At 43.4% G+C, this 15303-nt stretch overlaps 1 protein-coding gene across 5 annotated transcripts in view; it reads left to right on the forward strand.

Annotated features, from left to right (window-relative positions):
• YEATS2 (YEATS domain containing 2) overlaps positions 1–15303 on the forward strand; it is a 92066-nt gene that overhangs the window by 12952 nt on the left and 63811 nt on the right. For all 5 annotated transcript variants that reach the window (XM_075556112.1, XM_075556111.1, XM_075556114.1 and 2 more), the window contains 6 exons: positions 4724–4844; positions 5925–6022; positions 6287–6379; positions 10807–11052; positions 12496–12611; positions 14998–15159. In XM_075556112.1, coding sequence (XP_075412227.1) covers positions 4745–4844; positions 5925–6022; positions 6287–6379; positions 10807–11052; positions 12496–12611; positions 14998–15159 — 815 coding nt within the window. In that variant the 5' untranslated portion in view covers positions 4724–4744. The remainder of the gene's footprint in view (positions 1–4723; positions 4845–5924; positions 6023–6286; positions 6380–10806; positions 11053–12495; positions 12612–14997; positions 15160–15303) is intronic.

The following is a 15303-nucleotide window of genomic DNA, read 5'->3' on the forward strand; positions in this document are numbered from 1 at the left end:
CACCAGAATTGGAGGAAAGCTTATTAACAACCTGCAGTACGCAGATGACACGTTTTTGCTTGCTAAAAGTGAGGGGGAATTGAAGTATTTGCTGATGAAGATCAAGGATTATTATAGTTTTGAATATTGAATATGACTCATTGCAAGGGAGGCCACAAGCAACAACCAGACCAATAGATAACATCAGGAGGAAGGATTGAAGTTGTCAAAAAATTTTGTCTTGCGTGGGTCAACAGTCAGTGCTCATGGAAGCAGCAGTCAAGAGATCAAAACATGAGTTGCATTAAGTAATATAATAATCTGCCGCATAAGACCTCTTTAGAGTATTGAAAAGCAAGGGTGTAACTTTGAGGACTAAAGTGCACCCGACCCAAGCCATATTATTTTCATTTGCCTCATGTCCATGTGACAGTAGAACATTGAATAGGGAAGACCAGAGGGAAATAGATGTATTTGAATGTGGTGCTGGAGAAGAATACTGAAAACACGTGGACAAACAAAAGGACACACTGACCGGTCTTCGGAGAATTTCAGCCAGAGTGCTCCTTAGGCAAAGATCACCACCACCACCACCTCCACTGGACTGTTCATGCAGAGTAAGATAGCCACTTGGGTAGTCTTCTAAAGCGTCTTTCATCTTTAAAGTAGGGAGAATTTGATAGGATGTATGCACCAGTTGCCATGGAGTTGATTCTGATTCGTGGTGACCCCTGTGTGTGTCAGAGTAGAACTGTGCTGGCAGTTAATTTATGATTGTAAACACACAGAGAACTTAAAATGGCTCTGTAGTCAAGTGAAATTGCTTAACATGGCTCTTCTAGCTATGTCTTTGTAACTGCCACCAAATGACTTGGTGGGACTATGCAAATAAAGCATAGAATCTGTAACTTAAGGATTGGTCAGTTTTGGCCTTCTGCTAGGTATTAAAGGGTGAGCACCATCTAAAAGCAGGAACAGGAATTCCTAAGACTATCAAGAAAGTAGAGCCACCAGCAGAACTTGTGCAAGATTCCTGTATGGAGTGATGGAGACAGCAGAGGTACCAGAGGCTGCAGCTCCAAGACAGTGAGGCAGAATGACAAGCTTCCTGGCCCACAGAACAAGGCAGGATTCAAGGGACCATGTGGCTGAGAAGCTGAAGACCAGAAAGACATTCCTACTATCATGGCTGCAAAGAGATGCTGCAGACAACTGACTCCTGAACATTTTATAGTCATAGGTATCGCATGTGAGTTCTCTGGCCATTGCAAAGGATTGTTGAGCGGAGCAGCAAAGTAAAGTACTCGGAAGGAATGGTTTGTGTCAGGGTAAAGAAGGATGGAGGGCGGAGGCGTGGCTCACCTCTGCCTTATGGCGATTGGTCTTAGGCTGGTGTGGAATTGGCGACTCCTCCCCATAAAGAAGGTCACACACGGCCCCTCCATCATTTGCTCAGGCTTGACTTAGAAAGTCTGTAGCTCCCGAGAGGGTTTTAGAACGTTTTTAAGCTGAGGATTTATTTGGTAAGATAACAATTATATGTATCAGGCACTCTTGCAGAATCAAGTGAGGCTCTGAGATGGTGAGGGACTTTTACATGGTTATTTCTCATATAACCTCCCACAAGTGAAAAACAAAGAAATGCTCTGGAGTTAGTTTCATTTTAAAGTTCTTTATTGCCTTGGGTTTAGGCCTAAAATTTGTGCCCCACCCAAAATCTCTTTCTGGTGCAGACCCAACCAGAACTACTGAGAGCACAGATTTACCTCTGAAAGAAAGGCCTGCAAGGGGCGGGAGGGGGGAGGACTTGCGCTTTGAACTGCTGAGCAGTTTGTCTTAGGTTGCAGTGAGGCAGGGAAGGCCAGTTCTAAGAAGAACCACTGTGTAGAACTGGAAGTTAAAGGGAGCTCTATGGTTGCCACAGGTCCTCTCAATGAATGGAAGAGGAGGAAATGTAGCAATGAAGAAATAGACTGGGTTTGATTGGACATGTTCCACTGACACCACACCAGCCCATGGGGCTAGGATGGAGAGAGAGAAGGGATTGGCTGAAGTGCAGGGATGTGTGTGGACTTCCAGAATGAGAGGTGGTACCCATTGACGGAGCCTAAGCGGGCTAGAGAGGAAGCGACAAGAAGCTGATGGAATGAAGAGGGATGTTTGACACTGGGTGCTGGTGTGAATTGCCGTAATTTACTGGCTTTTCTCCGGACTGGACTTCGCTTGCTTCAACAAGTACAAAAATTGTTCAGATCACGAAGCATGCTTGTCAACCCACACTACTTACTAGTTTGACAGGGCTGGGCAGTTTAGAAATCGGCTATGAAAAATGAGAGCACATAAAGGCATGAAATACTGGCTTACACAATTCAGGTGTTTGCTTACAGCAATTGAGTGGGAAAGGGAGAATCCCTACTGGGTAGATTGCTCTTTTCCTGATGGGTTTATGGAAGAGCAGGTATGGAAATAGGCTGGTAGGATTATATGATTTGGTGGGCTGATTGTTTGCAGGGTTAAGTATATAACTGTAGAAACTGTAAGTGGAGAGTGAGCTAAGGGGGAGGCAGTACTCCAGACTGGAGTAGAGTGGCTGAACCTAAGTCCCTTAAAGGTTTTGCTCTGACGCCGAGAGCAGATTGTCTCTCAGTTAAATTCTTTATCAGACTCTAGGAAGGGTGACACCAAGACAACTTTTGGAGGACCCACCCTGAGCATCCTCACCCCAGGACTCTGCCCGTGGGGGGCCAACTTCCACCCCGAATGGGCCTTAGGGGAGGTTGTGTAACTGAAGGGTAAGTTAAAGGAACATCAGAGGAGGTATGCAAGGGCTCACCTCTTCCATGATGGTCAGAACCAGAGTTGGGGCACGTGTATTCTCTCAAGCTTATATAATCTAGGGCATGGAGCTGCGTCATACACATCCATGTAACAGGAAGGGGACATACTGAGGGCATAATGTAACAGGAAAAGGAGGCACCAGGGGCACACCTGTGGCACCCAGGAAGGCACATAGGGAACAAGATGGGTGGGTTCTAGAGTTAAGATGGCGGACCAGCTTTGGTCCTGGCTGAGCCGGCTTGACCATTGGTGTCCCTGAGTTTTTCTCCAGGGGGACAATCTATGATCTTTATCAGAGGGGAGTGGGCCCTACTTAAGGTGGGGCAGACAACCTTCAGGCAGGTCACCTTCAAGTGTATATAGTAGCAACCATGTGCTCTCCAGCTCAGCTCAGGAGCATGAAGACCTCCCTCCGCCAGCATCCTGGCCTCCACGCTTCTTAAATATGAGCATAGAGAATCAGTCCGCATTCGCTCTTCCCAATTCTGTTTCCCACATTCATCCTAGTGAATTAACACTCAGTTGTTAATGTCTGTTTTGAGAGGGAAGTTATCCAAGGATGAAAAAGTCATGGTTAGAAAAAGCCTGCAGTGTAGTGGATCACTTTTATCTGGTCTTTCCAGCCATGGTGTGTAAAGCCCTCCAAATGACTGGGTGGGATTATGTAAACAAGGTACTTGTCGCCTACCAGCAGGATTGGACTGCTGGCTGTTCTTGGGACTCTTGTAGAGGTGGAGCCATGCAAATAACATATATGAAACTCTAATGAGCAGCTTGGTCAGTTTTGTCATCCCACTCCCAGTGGCAGAAAGAGGGGAACATCACTACCACCAAGGAGATGAGCCAGGAGTAGGGCGTATCCTTTGGCACTGGTTCCCCCGGTTGAAAACTTGATAGACCCAGGAGCTGGGGAGAGAGTTACAAAGCTGTGGCCGCAGAGCCAGGGGGGTGGCACAAACAAGACAGTGTAAAATGCTGGGCTGAGCTGAGCACCTTTGGACCTAGACTGACTGGGAGAGTGGTGTGCCTCCCCGCACTTATTGACAGAGCGAAAGTGCTTTGTAACACTTGCCAGAATAGGGCAGAGTCCCTGCTAAAGGGCCAAAGGCCAGAGAGAGAGACCTGTTTAGAGGCAAAACTGAGAAGAGGCTGCCCTGATTCAAGACCCTGTTTCTGAATACTTGATACTACCCTAATAAAGCCCACCTCTAAATATTTTAGTGCGTTCCAGGGGGCCATGGCCACAAACAAATTAGCAAGTCCAGCAGAGAAGGAGAGAGTGCTGTGGGAGGAATGACTCCTGTCAGGATTGGTTAACAGGTTGGGGAGGGGAAGCAGCATGCCTTATCGTCACCAAGTAAGTCACCAAGTAAGGCTTGCCGCAGCTTTAGGCTGGTGAGCCCCTCTCCCCCTCACGAAGGTAAGAGGGCCAGTGCCATTGCCCTAGTTGTACAGTTGCCATGTTAAAAGGATGTTCCTCTGGAAAGGGGATGCATGCTTTTCAACCTGATTATAAGACTCTTAGACATCTGGGTGTAAGCTTTAAGTCTTGTGCTTACTATTTATATTTTTTACTTTAAAGGGATGTAAAAGATCTTTATTGTACTTATGTAACACAGACTAAATATTAGTATAGCGTTCTTTGCATGCATGTACATACCCTTCTGTAAGTACTCTTGTTGGTGTTAGGTGTTAATCACTTCCAACTCTGTAGTGACCCGGAGGCATGTCCCAGTGGGGTTGGGGCTCCTAGGCGGGAATCTTCAGGAATGCCAGGCTTCTTCTCCTGCAGAACTGATGGGTTTGAGTCACTTAACCTTTAGGTTAGCAGTGAGCACCTGTTGTCTTCTAAGGTAACTTCCTATAAGTACCGTATCACTCAGTTCTATGTATTATTGCTTCACAGTGAGGAACTGAATTTGTCGTCATGTCTGGGATCAAGCGAACAATCAAGGAAACGGACCCCGATTACGAGGACATATCTGTGGCCCTTCCAAACAAGCGGCATAAAGCAGTGGAGAGTTCAGGTAGAAACTGACTGACTGGGGGAATTATTTTTTTGTTGACAGAAATGTATTGCCAATCTGTATATAATTCGGACAGCTTTGGGGGAGGAGTTAGCGAAGTGTTTTGTTTAATAACAGTGCACCCTGTGGCATAAGATAAAGACAGGTGATCTGGCAGGAACACAGTCGAGGTAGCCAGTGAAAATGTCAATGATGAGATAGGCGGTACAGTGAACTCTCCTTGGGTGTCTGGTATAATCAGGAAGTCTTAGAATAGAAGTAAGGGTCTGTAAGGTTTGTCAGTGTAAAGGGGCTTCAAAAACTTTGTGGGCCAATTCCATTATCTTTCAACTCCACTTTTCCACAGGCTCTTTGGAGCCCCCTTGTAGTTTCCAAGAATGATATATATTCTAGAGTGTGATACAATTAAATGAGATGATTATAGTTATTTTTGCTTAAATAGTTATATATTACTTGAATGTGTATAGACAAATTCATAATCTCACCAAGTGCAAGTATTTGTGACTATCATTGCTCAGGATATGGCTAAGATTATTTTAAAATATTATTTGTGTGAATTAGATGTTTCACATGGTTCTCAGATGCGCTTGTTATCTTGAAGGTAGTAAGTGAAATGATGGAAATTTGAAAAACATTGATCTACTTCTGGTTCCTAAGTTCCTAAGCTTACCTGGCCTATTGCCTTCTTTTCACACACGCCGAAAACATGCCTCCATGGCCCCTGGCAATTAGATACTCTTGCACTGTGGCCACACCTCAGGGTAAAGTGCAGGGGTCTGCTTTGCAGCCCCTGGATCAGTCAGTACCAGCCACTTACCCCACCCCGGCCCCCAGGCAAAATCACCCACCTTGGGAAGCACTGATATAGTTTGGTTTCTGCACTTAACTGCCAATGGATAAATTAAGACTAAGCAGTATCTAATTACTTTCCCAAGGTTATATAACTAGCTGAACAAATTATCAACTATGGTTTTCCAGTTCACCTAGAAAATTGCCAAATTTGCCCCCCTTTTAAAAACTGTTTCTGAAATTCATAATTTATATTTCTGTAAGTAAAGGGATTGTTACATTTTTATGCAGCTCGAGATGCTGCTGTCCTAAAGATTGAGACTATTATCAAGGAACAATTTGCCCTTGAAATGAAGAATAAGGAACATGAAATTGAAGTCATAGACCAGGTATGAGGATGATAAATATGTGTGTGTGTGGGTGTTGAAAATAGGAAAAAAATCTATTGAGATAGAGTTGGAGGTCTCTGCTGCCGTTCTTTTAAAAATAGCCCTCTTTGTTAATTGGAAAATACCAGTTTTTATTTGTCCGTGGTTATTAGAGGAATTGAACTTCTGTGTGTGTGTGTGTGTTCATATGCATTTTTTTTGAGAATTGTTCATACATCTCTTGTCATTGCCAGTTTTAAATTAACAGTTTCCGTTTTCTCTTAGCGACTGATTGAGGCACGAAGAATGATGGATAAGCTTCGTGCTTGCATTGTGGCAAACTACTATGCTTCCGCAGGCCTTCTAAAAGTTTCTGAAGTAAGTATTTCTGTTCCTTGGTCATTTTCCAGTCACCCGTGTTTGTCTTCTGAAGGAGAACTTGGTGTCAGTATGGAACCCTTGCCTTTGAAACTGCTCTTGCACTGACCCAGCCTGCCTTCTTGGCAGTCTGCATAGCCACCTCTGTGTTCACCCACAGTCCTTTTATTGCCCCCCTCTATGTTGGCAGTGATCTTCAGTAGCAGTTTTCTTTTTGCTTGCTTCCTGTAGTAATTTTTAAGCATTGTGCTAAGCTTGCATATACTACGATGAGTGAGACCCTGTTGTAACTTGCCCTAGTTCCTGTTCATTTGACGATGGTTGCCTTTTCGCGGATCTTCCTCTGGCTTTTACTGCTGTTGAGTGACCATTTCTGGTTTCAATAGAATCACTCTCTGCATTAAGTCCCAGTTTCCCCCGACTGACAGCAGAGTTGAAATAAACACCTGTAGATGCATCACTTGGAGTTCCTTGGCGGCACAGGCATTAAGGACTTGGCTCTAAACAAAAGACTGTTGGTTTGATCCTACCCTGGTTCGGTTCTGCTGCATACACACGGGATTGCCTTGAGCCAGCTTCTAGGCAACACATATGTCTCATATTGACTTAAATTTGCTTTCAGTTGGTTTAGAAAAAAACAAGATAAAGCAAAAATGATGACTGTTAAAAAAATCGAGACTATGTGGTGCATTCGCACAAGTGAAATTTTGCTTAAGATCATCCAACAATGGTTGCAGCAACACATGGTCAGGGACCTGCCAGAGGTTCAGGCTGGATTTAGAAGAGGACTTGAAACAAGGGATATCATTTTTCATGTCACATGGATCTTGGCTGAAAGCAGGGGATACCAGAAAGATGTTTCCTTGTGTTTCATTGACTGTGCCTGTTGACTGTGTGGGCTGTAATGAAGCAGATCACCTGGAGAAGAGAGGGAATTCTGCAATACTTCCTTGTGCTTTTTCGGAACTGGCACGTGGTCACGAGACAGTCATGTGAAGAGAACGAGGGAATACTGCAGGCTTTAAAAATCAGGAAAGGTGTGCGTCAGGGTTGCATCTTCTTATCATACTTGTTCAGTCTTCATGCTGACCAAATCATCAGAAGCTGGCCCCTCTGAAAAAGACTGCGGCACCAGGGTTGGAGGAAGCCTCGTTCACAATTTGCAGTGTGGCATGACAAAATTGCTTGCTGAAAGTAAGGCCTTTGAAGCACCTGATGAAAACCAAAGACTGTAGCCTTCAGTCTGGATTACACCTCAATGTAAAGAAGACCAAAATCCTCACAATGACCCATAGGTGACAACAGGGCAAATGGAGAAAAGGTGGAAGATGCCAGGGATTTTTGTTTTAGTTGTTTACCTACATTGTTCACCTACAATCAGTACTCATGGAAACAGCATTCAGGAGATCAAAGGTCGTACTGCATTACCCAAATCTGCTGCCCAAGACCTCTTTAGAATCTTCAAGAGAAAAGATGTTGCTTTGAGGACTAAGATGAACTTGTCCCAAGCCAGGGTGTTATCTAGTGCGTCATGAGCATGTGAAAGTCGGGTGTTGAATGGGGAAGACGAAGAAGAATAGGAAGAGGAATACATGCCTTAGAATTGTGGTGCTGGGGAATGTTGAAAGTACCATGGACTGCTAAAAGGACAAACCTATCCGTAAAGCCAGAGTGCTCTTTAGAGGCAAGGATGGCAAGACTTCCTCGTACCTACTTTGGATATGTTGTCAGGCAGAGACCAGTCATGTTTGGTGAAGTGGAAAGGCGGTGAAAGAGGAAGGCTTCAGGTGAGATAGATTGACGCAGTGGCTGCATCCATGAGCTCAGACGTAGGAACAGTTGCAAAGGTGGCACAGGACCATTGCAGGGTTTCCCTCTGTTGTGCACAGGCTCTCGGTCGGAACCGACGTGGTGGCACGTAACACACAACAAGTGGTGAATTTAAAAAACATTCTCTTCAGGTCACTTCTGACATAACAAGCCCACAACAAATCATAGTCCCAGAAAAATGTGGCCTCCTAATATTACCTGATAAATCGGCCTTTCTTAAAATCCTCCTGGTTATTATCCTCAGCATATCTGTTTAAGCTCATGCTTTTGAATCAAAGGCCAATTGAGGTTTGCGAATTGCATTTGTTTTTCTGTCTCTAGTCTCTCACTTCATGGCCTTGAGTTTTTGTGTTTTTTTTTTCAGTCCATTTAATAAAAAACAGCCCTCTTATCATTTCCCCCCATGATATATTTGGCTAGAATTCTTCATTGGCAATACTGTGAGGAAATAGGGAGGGAGCCACATCTGACCTCTGGCTTAACTGGGAGGAAGGAGCATCCAACTCCATATCTGGCCAAGGATGATCTCTGTGAGGCAGAGGTCCGACAAGATTCTGCCCTCCTCTCTCCTGTTCCGACTACTCCCGGCTCAGTCAGCTCTTGCAATAGCCACACCGAACTCACAGACAGCACTCACGATTGTGAGCTCTGTAAAGGAAACTGACAGCTTGCAAAATGTTAAGGATGTAGTGCTTTTGTCTGTAGTTTTCTCTCCGCCCTCCTGGCAAGCAAGTCTCTCTAGCCCTTGGCCTCTCAGCCATGTGATCCAGGGGCCTCTGCTTGGGCCAATGTTAGAAGACCCCATTTGCAGTGATAAATGCCCAAAGGTGCTCAGCTGTAGTCATTTACCGAGCTGGAAAGCTTGCCGCTCTTCCTCGTGGCCTCAGCGTTGCTTTTCCGAGCGGATTCATGGGCTTGCTGCAGCTTCCCTGCTCTATCTCTTGGTCTCAGTGCTACAGCCTCTGGTGCCTGCACTGCCTCCACACTTGAGCTGGGATCTCACATGCGCCCCGCTGGTGACTTCTGTCTCAGTCCCAGTTCCCCCAACGAATGCTTCACACGCCCTGTTTGCATGGTTTGCTCGTCTACTAGCTGCAGTTCCACTAGCTGTAGAAGTGAGCCGTCTGCGCGGGAGGTCTTATCCTCGTAACCTGTGGCTATTTAGGAATAGGGAGTACTATTCAACCGAAACACATTTACCTTTCTTGTTTGACACGTTAATAAAGTTTGCGCGATTTTGTTTTCCTGTTAAAATGTTTGGCTTTCTTTTTTTGAAGTAGTCTTTTATAATTGTCCGCTTGCACCATACCTGCTCAGTGGGAATGACGGAAGAGTGGAGGTGCACCGGTGTACTGATCTATCATTTGCAGCGGTGTTTACAGAGGAAGAGGATTGCTCGTGTGCAGGCCATCATGCCGGCTCGTGGCGTGTTCTTGGTATGGGCGGCTGCCCCAGATGCTATTGTAGAGAAAGTGGCGCATTGTCTGAGCTCAGAGATGACAGGCAGGCAGTCTCTGCAGGAGCAGCTCTCATAACTCTAATCTCCTCTGTTAATTGACTTGCAATTGGATTCAGCATGTGGACTGCAGCTATCTATTTGAAGAGCTGGTTGCTCACTTGATTATTTAAAAAGCTTGCTTACTATTAGCTGTTCTCATCTAGGCGGTATGATAGTCTGGAAAGAGACTGCTTTTTATCCTGTGTTATCTTCTGATATGATTTATTCAGGGACATTTAGGTCTGCTGGGTTGTCGTGGGCCAAATAGTGGGCTGCCAACTACAAGGTCAGGGCTTCAGATTGACCAGCTCCTCTGCAGGAAAATGGGGCTTTCCAGATGGATAGCCTCAGAAACCCACAGAGCACTGGCACTGTGACCTACAGGCTTCCTTTGAGTCAGAAGCAACTTTCTGTCAGTGGATTCTTTGGTTCCTTTTTTGTATGCTATGAACAGCCATTTGATTATTTTTAGTTTGCAGTAACCCTGTATTCATAGCTCTGAAAAACTGTTGTCATTGAAATGCAAAAGCTTTGTTGGCTGGATTCTGAATTGCTAGTCTTTTGCTCTTTTCCGTCCCACTAAAACATGTATGTCTTGCTTTTTCGAAGGTAGGCATCCTAGGAGCATAGCTACACCTGTAGTAGAAGGTAGGGTCACACTGATTCAGAGCAGACTCCACAGCAGCTGACAGCAACTGTGTCTTGTATCCAAGTCATAAGACCTAACAGTATTGATCATTTTAAAATATGCTGTATTATATTTTGCTCCAAGGTATGGCTGTATTTTGCGTGTGTGTGTGCTGTAATAAAGAGGCTTATCTTTCAAAATTCAAATTTTCTTTTTCATGTCATATTTACTTTTATTTATTATAAGGCCCTGCATCTCTAATTTTTAAGTGTTAGAACCTTTATGCAGTTATGTATCACTCTAGTTTTTATTTTGTTAGATCAGACCATGTTGAATTTGAACTTTGTTTTATAGCTATGAAGAGATTTTGCAGATCTTTAAACCTAGTAATAAAATAAAAGTTTTGGAGAGATAGTAACTTCACCCATTTGGTGAATTTGATTTAAAATTTGTTTGCTTTTATTTCTGCAGGGATCAAAGACGTGCGACACCATGGTTTTTAATCATCCTGCTATCAAGAAATTTTTTGAGTCACCATCTAGATCGTCATCTCCTGCCAACCAGAGATCAGAAACACCATCTGCCAATCACTCGGAGAGTGATTCTTTATCTCAGCACAATGACTTCTTGTCTGACAAAGACAACAGTAGCAATATGGATCTCGAGGAAAGGGTGTCAAACAGCACGGAGCAGAGACAAAGCCGAAACCCTGGCAGGGTATAGTTGATGGAGGGGAGGGGGCTAAAGGAGAAGGGAACCTATGCTTACTAAATGTGCACATGCTATGTCATTTAGCCTTCACTGGCGCGCTGGTTAATGAGTCAATTATTTCCCTCTTGGAGATGAGGTTAGAGGTGCATTTGTCCAACAGTTACCAGCACTGAGATTCCACCTGAATTCTGATCACTTTAGAACCCAGGCCTGCTGTGTACTGCACGACTCTCCGTGCCGTCTGTGTAGCAGCAGAAGGAGCCTCTCGGTGTTGACAGTGCTGTGGTGGTGTTCAGTTTGTTTCCACTGTGGTGGTGTTTCCACTGTGCTTGCTGATTCTCTCAGGAGCAGTTGCTCCGCAGCAGCTTCCTCAGTGAAGCGCGACAGTCCACACTGCTGGCCGAGCTGGGGGGAAATTAACACACAGTAAAGAGTGCAAGCTGTTGTCGCTTCGGTGTCTGCCAGTTTCTGTTTGAATTCCCTTGCGAAGCTACTCTAAATTTCTTGCTGTGAAGTATGGCTGTAAAGTCCTTATTAGATTAATCCATTGTTTTCATCCCCCCGCCCCCCCCCTTCAGCCAGGTCTTCTGTGAGAAGAAAATTCTAGGTTGCTTTAGAAATCATGACTATACTTTTCTTTCTTTCAAAAACATTGAGTTTTATGATGAGAAGTTCCAATGTGTTCTTTCTTCTGCCAGTTGGGAATTCGAAGACGTGGACGAGTAGGGAAGTTCCTAAGACTTTCACTCTTTATCAGTCAGAACTCTTAGTGTTGGATTTAATCGCGTCTTTCCACTATGATTTTTGGGGAAATATTTGCTTTTTAATCTAAAAACTTTTAAGTCATACTGGACATAAGACTTTGACATTTAGCATCCTTACGCAGCACATACTAAGTATCTATAAAAAATATTTAGCACTTACTGTGCCAGTCACTGTTCTAAGCACTGTCCAGTAATCATCATTTCCTCATAAAAGTAAATGATGTTCCCACCCTTGTTTTATAGCTATGAAATTGAGACAGAGAGGGTAATTAACTGCTCAAAAATTACACATCTCGTAGATGAAAGTCAGGATTGACCTCAGGCAGTGGACAGACTTAACCACCATGTGTACATAACTTCACATAGAAAAAGATTCAATACTGTAGAAAATTGGGGAAAAGTAACTTCTGTTGGCTCCTTTGCCCCATTCCCATTTCCCAATGATAGCCGTCTTCATAATTTCCACATCCTATTTACATACACAAAACAGATGTAGACAACTACTAGATACTCATATGGAATTAGAGTATATAAACTTTAATGAATTACTATATTTGTACAATTTTTAATGTTTTGGGAGAATCTGAATTAATCCATTCATACCTTTTATTATTTTGTAGTTTCTGGCCTACTGAAAATTTCCCAATTTAAATTAAAAATGAAACTTGATTACGTTTTCTTTCAGGATAGTGTCCGTACTACTGGCTCCCACAAAACAGATCAACGGAATGCGGATCTTACAGGGGATGAGACGTCACGACTCTTTGTAAAGAAAACAATAGTAGTGGGCAATGTGTCTAAGTGAGTATGTGGTTGAAGTGTCTCCTTGACTCACCCATTTATGTTAAGATTGGCACAAGCCTCTTCGAGTATTCCAGCACTGGAAGAGACCCTAAGAGTTCTTTTTTCCCTGAGCTCTTAATTATTTGACAAGTCAACCAAGGTCCGGAGGCTTTCCGAAGGTCGTCTTGATTAATAGTAAGCCAAGTTACTATGTGAATCGAGGGCTTTTGACTTTCCATTTGGGGTATTACTGCCTCTGTACAACGCCATCTCACCTCCACGCGCCACCACAGACAAGGTGCGTCTGAAAGATCACACTTGGCAAGAAGCTGCAGAGTCACCTTAGGCTTTGCTTCCTTAGCAGAACCTCAACACACCCTCCTTTTATACTTCTGTGTGTAGTTTGTAAAAGATGCTGATTATCAGGGATCTGAAAGCCAATAAGAATGGAAAATCTCCGGCACTACCCTCAGATGTAGCTTGAAAGTCTTAATTTTTTACGCAGTGTACAATCTTGCACCTGCCATTTAGTTGTAATTGTAAACTGGAAATTTTGTTCACTCATAAAGACGATCTTTTAAAAGCAATTATCATACTCAGTGGTAAATATTGAATATTCCCTTAGGATCAGGAGCAAGATAAAGAGATATTATTAGTCATTTTTAGTGTTGCGCTTGAGATTTTTACTTTAAGTCAATGCTGATTCAAAGCAATCCTATAGGACAGGGTAGAACTGCCCCTCTGGGTTTCTGCGACTTAGTCTTTGTGGAAGTAGAAAGCCCCCCTACTGGTTTCACACTGCTGGCCTTGCGGGTTACAGCTCAGTGCATAACCACTGTGCCACCAGGGCTGGAGATACTAAAGTTGTCCTACAAGAAATAGAAAAAGTTGATTGTTAGTAAAATAACAAAATATCATTAACCGATTATATGATTATCTTACATAGAAGGCTCAAAGAATTTTTAATAACGTATCAGGACTAGTAAAGAAGGTTGGCAAGATTATTAAATACAACGGAACTTCAAAACGTTCATAGAAAACTTCCTAGAAAAATGTAAAAACTTAAACATTTTTCTCAGAACTTTCTAAAGTCCTCTCATTTAATACCAATATAGAGAAGTCGTTTGTGTTTTTGTATTTAATACCAATATATAGAAGTTGTTTGCATTTTTGTATTGGCAGCCCCACTATTAGGAAACATCATTTTAAGAAAAATATATTTACTATAAAAGTAAAGATAACATTACTTAATAAAAAACATGCAAGCTCTTCATTTAGAGCTTATAAAAGACTTAATTAAATGACACCAAAGAACTAAGTAATTGGAAAAGTATACCATGTACCTGGATAGTAAGGCTCAGTAGTATAAGGATGCAATTTCTCCCCGGACTGAGCTGTACATAGTTCAGCTAAAGCACCAACAGTTGAAGAAACTTGACATATGTACGGAATGTACTAAGATTGACAACACTCCTGGTGGAGCTAGGTTAGGGCAACTCGCCTGCTACATTTATGGCGATAACCAGCGCAGAGAAGGCCATGAGCACATTCCCCACCAGAATACAAGGGGGTAAAGTCTCCTAGGAGCCTCTTATGAAAGAAAGGCAAGCTCATGAAAAGAGACTGCTAAGTAAGCACCACACACACAAAATGTTGCCTTAGAACCAATTCCGACTCACAGCTGCCCCAGTCATTCATAGGACAGAAATGTAATTGTCCTTGGGAGAAAGATGGATGGGGCTTTCTGTTCCTGTTAGGACTAGAGTCTTGGGGACCCACAGGAGCAATTCTGTCGTGTGCTGTAGGGTCCCCGTGAGTCAGCATCGACTCGATGGCAGCGAGGACAGGGTTCCCAAGGCTAATCTGTACTGTCCTGTGGCTGACAGCCTCATCTTTCTCCCATGCGGTGGCTGGTGAGTTCAAAATGCTAGCGTTACCTTTGTCAGGACCTAAGGGATTGGCTTGTGAGGGCCTTTTTCTGAGCCACCTTCTTAGCAATAAGGACTGGGCTCCACTGACTGAAAATAGCCTCAAAGCTAGAGGCTCCCTCTCGGGAGGAAAATACACCAGTTTATGGTTTTATTTTTAATTCCCACTTAGCAAGCTTTGGTTTTCATTTTTTAATTGTAGCCGGATCATTTAAAAAAACACATAAAACTTAAAGAAAACGCCTCTTAACCTCTCAGCCTCTCTCCCCTTTCCCCACCGTTTTTAAAATTTTACTTCATCAGAAAGAAAAAAATGTGAAAAGAATTAACTACAAAAAGTTGGCTCTGTTTTGTTTTGATTTTGGTTAGGCGCTATGGCTGTTCAATATTGTAGACCTTTAATTTTGTTTGCAGTAGAAAGTGTGCTGTTATTATTGGGTAATTGAAGGAAAGAAACATTTATTTTTCTCCTACAGGTATATCCCTCCGGATAAAAGGGAAGAGAACGACCAGTCAACCCACAAGTGGATGGTGTACGTCCGGGGATCTCGTAGAGAACCCAGCATTAATCATTTTGTCAAAAAAGTTTGGTTCTTCCTTCATCCCAGCTATAAACCAAACGACCTTGTGGAAGTTAGGTAAGCGCATTGGAGATTTACCCTAAGAAGCACAGATTTATTGAAGGGGAGGAAAAGTAGATTTAACTGGAAACGCTTTCATTGTTAACGACTCGGCGGTGGCTCGTGGCCACAGTTGTCATTGCAGCCTGCAGTTACTACCGT

Source organism: Tenrec ecaudatus, chromosome 8 (genome assembly GCF_050624435.1).
Source record: "Tenrec ecaudatus isolate mTenEca1 chromosome 8, mTenEca1.hap1, whole genome shotgun sequence".
Taxonomy (NCBI): Eukaryota; Metazoa; Chordata; class Mammalia; order Afrosoricida; family Tenrecidae; genus Tenrec; species Tenrec ecaudatus.